The sequence below is a fragment of the Harpia harpyja genome, chromosome 3 (genome assembly GCF_026419915.1).
Source record: "Harpia harpyja isolate bHarHar1 chromosome 3, bHarHar1 primary haplotype, whole genome shotgun sequence".
Lineage (NCBI taxonomy): Eukaryota > Metazoa > Chordata > Aves > Accipitriformes > Accipitridae > Harpia > Harpia harpyja.
Genome location: NC_068942.1, coordinates 49,677,193 through 49,683,390, shown reverse-complemented (window position 1 = coordinate 49,683,390; position 6,198 = coordinate 49,677,193). Strand labels below are relative to the sequence as shown.

The 6,198-nt window shown below is 47.8% G+C and overlaps 1 protein-coding gene across 1 annotated transcript; it reads right to left on the bottom strand.

Moving 5' to 3' along the window:
• Positions 1–299: 299 nt before the first annotated feature.
• Positions 300–5,860, bottom strand: ACTC1 (actin alpha cardiac muscle 1). The gene is made up of 7 exons (XM_052782511.1): positions 5,758–5,860; positions 4,983–5,131; positions 3,538–3,862; positions 2,717–2,878; positions 2,412–2,603; positions 997–1,178; positions 300–628 (listed from the first exon to the last, which is right to left on the bottom strand). The coding sequence occupies exons 2-7, from the start codon at positions 5,109–5,111 to the stop codon at positions 485–487; spliced, it is 1,134 nt and encodes a 377-aa protein (XP_052638471.1). The 5' UTR covers positions 5,112–5,131; positions 5,758–5,860; the 3' UTR covers positions 300–484.
• Positions 5,861–6,198: the final 338 nt, after the last annotated feature.

The following is a 6,198-nucleotide window of genomic DNA, read 5'->3' as shown; positions in this document are numbered from 1 at the left end:
TAAACCCAGTGAGTGAATATGAGAGGTTTCCTTCCACTTGTTCCACTTACTGGGTCTACCCTCAAGGCTATTTCTTTGTAAGCCTTGATATATGATGCTTCTTTTGTTTCAAGTTTCAAAATTAAAACTATAAAGTATAAATTCTTACTAATAGAAAACCATGACTTAACACGCCTACATCAGTTAGGGCACGCATGCAGTGAAGGCATTGATAGGTTTGATGAGAGTTTCCAAATCCCAGGGTGTTTAGTCTCATTTTTTTGACAAAATAATACTTATAATAAAACAAAAGACAATCATTTGTAGGTTGCAAGTCCCAGATCTTGTTTATTTATAAAGCAATAAATATTAGAAGCACAAATAAATTGCACGGGTGTGTAAACAAACTGTACAATGACTGAAGAGTTCAGGAAGGGTTGCCAGAAGACTCCAAGAAGCATATTGTCGTCATCCTGAGTGGGAAGTAAATTGAGGGAAAAAGTGCTCAGAAGCACTTGCGGTGGACAATGGATGGACCAGCTTCATCATACTCCTGTTTACTGATCCACATTTGCTGGAAGGTGGACAGAGACGCTAGAATGGAGCCACCAATCCAGACAGAGTACTTGCGCTCAGGTGGGGCAATGATCTAGGATAAAGAAAAGCAACAAAATCCTCATTTAACAGTTACATTTCTGAACAACCAACCCACATCACCAATGTAACAAACCGCTAGATATTCCCTTAAGTAAATAAAGAACTTTTCTATAGTAACAGTATAGATCTTCAGCAGCTGGTACAACACGTACTATTCCTTAAGAAAATCCATAACCATATTTTCCTCTTTTCTAACACTTGCTTCTAACCAATATAATTATTCTGATTAAATGGAATTTCTCCTCATTTGTCCATCAGCTGATGATCTTACTTTTGAGTTGTTCCTATAGCCCAATTTAATGACGTGGACATATTCTCCGTCTTTATCCACATCTTATAGTATGGAGTCAAATTCCTTACCTTGATCTTCATAGTGCTAGGAGCAAGTGCAGTGATTTCTTTCTGCATGCGATCAGCAATGCCAGGGTACATCGTTGTACCACCTGAGAGGACGTTGTTAGCATACAGGTCCTTACGAATATCAATATCACACTTCATGATACTGTTGTAGGTAGTTTCGTGAATACCAGCAGATTCCATACCTTGAGAAGAAAGAAGACAGTAGGTCAGTAAATTATGCAAGAGGTCTTCATGAGAAGAACTCTTGGCATTTCTCCTCATCATTAACATGAAATTCTATGATCTTTTTTTGTAAAATTACTTATGGATTATTAAATGTTGCAGAAAAACATTAAAAAAATAATTACAGAACTAGCTTAGAAAATGAAAATTATTTGTTAGAAAAGGTAAGAATCATAATGCATGTGCAAAGGAATGATACTAAAAATATACAGGAAAAGAAGAAGTAGACACACAAGATGATAAACTTATTTAGTACCTGGCGATGGGAGGAAGTTATATAGCGCAGAAAACATGAGTATCAGGTTATGTCAGAGTCTCAAAAAAAGCATTAGTTGAATATAGTAAAGACAGCAGTAAAGACAATGAAAACAGTTGAAGTAGAACTAAAGAAGACAATAGTAACTTCATTTCTTTTTCAGCCTACTCAAAATACAGTCTATACTGTTTAGAAACATCAAGGCAAGACAAAACCAAGACATGGACCAAGATATTAGTACTTGGTGGTAAGGGAAAAGAAACCAGAAGCAAGTGTTTGTAGGTTGCATTCCAGTTTATTAATTTTAACAGGTGCTTCCTGAAAGGGCTGACACTAGATCCACAGTAAGATGTCAGCTGATGAACAACTGCACTTATTGCTCAGGAGTTAGAGTACAAGCATTTGCTACATCCGTCAGCTGCACTCACAAACAGCAAAGCTTACCATCTTGACCGTGGCAATGTTTAATTACAGTGCATATAAATACACACACCTTCATTCCATTTTTTTCCCCTCACACTTTACTTCTTCTTGGAGTCAGATACTGTTTTAAGTTTAAGCCTTACAAATACAGCTCTGAAAGCTATTCTTGCCATCAGTGACATAGAATCACAGAACGTCTCGAGTTGGAAGGGACCATTAAGGACCATGGAGTCCAACTCCCTAATGATGATATTCTAACTGTACATTTTATCACTAGAAAATTGTGACCCTAAAACCTGATCTAAAACTTGCAACAAGAGCCCAGAGCTCAGCTAATTACCAGTTGAGCTCACATCAAGCACAGCTTACAGGCACTAGAGGATCTAACTCATTATTTATTTATATTTGATTTAGTGCCAAATTTAGATAAGCAGGAAGAGGAGTGGGACACCTTCTAGATCTTCTGATTCACTCACACCTCCTACAGAAAGGAGAATTTCCTGGGAACACTTACCAATAAAGGACGGCTGGAATAAGGTTTCAGGGCAGCGGAAACGTTCGTTACCGATTGTGATCACTTGACCGTCAGGCAATTCATAGCTCTTTTCCAGAGAGGAGGAAGAGGCAGCAGTGGCCATTTCATTCTCAAAGTCCAGTGCAACATAGCACAATTTCTCTTTGATATCACGAACAATCTCACGTTCAGCTGCAGATATATGGGTATCAAATCAAGGTTTGGATAAGCAAAATACTAGAGGAGGAAGATGGGCCAAGAGAGACATGAGGATTTTCACAGGACGGCAAAGCTGAAGGACTGACCTGTTGTCACAAAGGAATAGCCACGCTCGGTGAGGATCTTCATGAGGTAGTCAGTCAGATCCCTGCCAGCCAGATCTAGACGCATGATGGCATGAGGCAAAGCATAACCTTCATAAATAGGTACATTGTGGGTGACGCCATCGCCAGAGTCAAGAACGATACCTGGGAGAGAAATGTCAGAGAGCAGTTGAAATTACCTAGCAAATGCTTAGAGCCCTTAGGCACAGTAAGCAGCAACAAACACAACACAATATAGGATTTTTTCAGGCAGTATAAAGTAGCATCATTCTATTTTAGCCATAAAGATCTTGCCCATTCCTTCTGTCTTTGCTTGCCTGGACGTTCCTCTTTGGTGTGAACTTTCCCATAAAACAGTTGTTCCATTCACATTTTAAGCTAATCCATACAAGCAGCCTTCCACTGCTACTACACCGAGCAGTAAGTATATTTGCAATAGTGATTGTCTTGATCTGATAATGGGCATCTTTGGGGCCCAGCTGAAACCTTTGAACTGGTGTAATACTTGTGTAACAGCAGTATCTTCACAGAAATGTCTCCTCGCTTGCAACATGACAAGCGGCAGGAGACTTTGTCCCCCAGCGCCTCTCCGAAAGCAATGCAGACAGGTCCACATTGTCCTTTCCATAGACTATGTTGTACTGGCTTTTCTGCTACTGTTACCATCAATCGCTATAAACTAAAAATACCTAGCTTTCTGTAAATTTGAATGAGTTACGGTGGGTTTTCTTCCTCTTTGGAGTGGGAAAGAAGGAGAGTTCCTGAAAAGAAATATCTAAATAGTGATTATTTGTTTATTTTACCTGTTGTACGGCCAGAAGCATACAAGGACAGGACAGCCTGGATCGCCACATACATAGCAGGTACGTTGAAGGTCTCAAACATTATCTGGGTCATCTTTTCACGATTAGCTTTAGGGTTCAAGGGGGCTTCTGTGAGCAAGGTAGGGTGTTCCTCAGGGGCCACACGGAGTTCATTGTAGAAAGTGTGGTGCCAGATCTTTTCCATATCATCCCAGTTGGTGATGATGCCATGTTCAATGGGATATTTCAAAGTAAGGATACCTCTTTTGCTCTGAGCTTCATCACCCACATAGGAATCTTTTTGACCCATACCAACCATAACACCCTAAGAGAAGAAAGTAAAGCATTATTTGAGGAAGACAACATCACAGAGCCCAAACAATTACATCACAACTATGCTATTTTCAAGAAAGGTACAAGCAGTCACACCACTAAAAGGTTGATTAGGAAAAGAAATGAGCATTATTAAATTATTAAGTGAACAGAATTTGAAGCTTTCTCATAAAATCCTTTTTCCTTTCATCAGATGAAAGGATTTTTTTCCCCTTCTATAATGCACCTCTTCTTTTCAATTACTTTTTTTTCTGGTCCAAAAGTTTGACTGAAAGCAAACTGCACAACATCATCAGCAGGAAAAGATACAGTGAGACGTACAAAGAGAGTGTATAAACCAGAAGATACAGAGGAAGATTAGCCTTCTAGTGAAGGAAGATACTCCGTATTACTATGGAGCCTCAGCAGTAATTTATTCATGATAACAAAATACAAATTGCAAATGTTTTAGTTAAAAAAAAGCATTACAAACTTTTAACCAAGGAAACTGTAGGAGAAAAAGTACCATATTTTCTGTGTACTGATTTAACTGTGACAAAAGAGAAGGAGAATGATACGGGAACAGAGAAAAGGAGGCTCAGAGAGCAGTAAGAAGGTAAGATCAGAGACAGACAAAAGAAGCAGAGGAAACTGAAAGAAGGTGTTTGGTATGTGAAACATTGGACAGGATGGGTGGGAAGGGCCTTAAACAAACTACATTGTGTGCAAACTCAGCCAACGGAGATGCCTTTGAACTAGCACCAGCAGCAGGTCTGGCCTAGGGGACAGAGTGGGCAGCAGCTTTGTAGGAAGCTGGGTTTGGGCTCATTAGGGGAGAGAATAGGGAGAGAGTCAAGAGGGAAGCTGGCGAGTTAGCCATAGCTGGGGGAAAGGGAGAAAGTGCTAGAAGGGAGATAAGGGACAGAGTCGAGGGAAGGGGACAGGGGGAGTCGAGGGAAGCACTGGAGAGGCCTGGAAATGTGCCGCTAGTACTACCGCAAGAAGCGGGCGGAGGGAAGGGCAGGGTATTTGGGACACGACGGAAGAACTAAGGAGGGAAGGGGCGAGTGGAGGCGACTCCTGGAGGGGAGGGGGAAGGCTCCGTCCTGCCCCCGTCCTGCCTCCGTATTTACCTGGTGCCTCGGGCGGCCGACGATGGACGGGAAAACGGCCCTGGGGGCATCGTCTCCGGCAAAGCCCGCCTTGACCAGCCCCGAGCCGTTGTCGCACACCAGCGCGGTGGTCTCCTCGTCGTCGCACATCTTCGGAGGGCGGCACGGACCTGAAAGACAGCGCGGCGGCGCGTCCAGACCCCGGCGGACAGGCCCGCGCTGCCGCCGGCTCCCGCCGCGCCCGCCCGCCCGCCACCCCGCAGCGCGGCGCGGCGGCGGCGGCGGCACGCCGAGAGCCGGCGGCGGGAGCGGGGAACGTGACCCGTCCCGGGAGGATGCTCGGTGGCTCAGGCGCGCCGGTGGGCAGCGCTTTGAACGGGATCCGTCAGCCGCTTGCTTCTCCGCGCTGCTGAAGGCGCCCCGGCTGGCAGGACGCTCGTTAGGGCAGCGTTAGCGGTGCCCTCGGGCCGCAGATGGAAACGGGAGGGAAAGCGTTTGAAATGGGAGCTATCGGCCCTGGCCAGAGAGCACTTCACGGGCGGCGGGGCGTCGCGCCCGGTGGGGCCGCGGCGGCCGGCGCTGCGCGGGGGGCGGCGGGGGGGACCCCGGCAGAGATGACGCCGTAGGCGGGAGAGGCACAGGCAGAGCAGCGGCTGTACCTGCACGACCGGCACCCGCCGCCCGCCGGTGCCCCCGTCCCGTTCCGTCCCGTTCCGTCCATCCCGTCCCGTCCCGTCCCGTCCCGTCCCGTCCCGTCCCGTCCCCGCGGGGCTGCGGGCGCCGCCGCGCTACTCACCAGACCAGCACCGGCGGCGGGGGGGGCTGCGGAGGAGAGCCTGGGTGCCGGCTCGGCGGAGACGCCCCGATTTATACCCCGCCGAGGGGCAGCGTCGGCCAGGGCCGCCGCGGGACGGGGCAGCCACCTTCTCCTTATTTGGTCGGCTCCGCGCCATTGAGCGGCCGCGCAGCCATGAATGGAGCCCGGTCGGCCCCGGCGCGGCCCGGCCGCCCGGCCCATGTAAGGCAGGCGCGGGGCAGCGCGCCCCCGGCCCTCCGCATGGCCAAATAGGGAGCCCCGCGCAGCCCCTCGGGGGCCAGCGCTTTCGGGGAGCGGGGGGGAAAGGTGGCCTTCCCGGGAGGCCTCCCGGGGGCACGCCCGGAGCCCGGCGCCCCGAGGCGTCGAGACCCGCCGGCGCCGGCCCGGGCGGACCCAGAAACGCGGCACGTTGCGCCGGAG

What these genes read in the sequence shown, in the direction of transcription:
- ACTC1 (XM_052782511.1), bottom strand. Translation starts at nt 5,111, where the DNA reads ATGTGCGACGACGAGGAGACCACCGCGCTGGTGTGCGACAACGGCTCG. An exon ending in TGCTTCTGGCCGTACAACAG is followed by an intron (nt 2,879 to 3,537) that starts GTAAAATAAACA and finishes TTTCTCTCCCAG; the next exon opens with GTATCGTTCTTGACTCTGGC. An exon ending in CTATTCCTTTGTGACAACAG is followed by an intron (nt 2,604 to 2,716) that starts GTCAGTCCTTCA and finishes ATATATCTGCAG; the next exon opens with CTGAACGTGAGATTGTTCGT.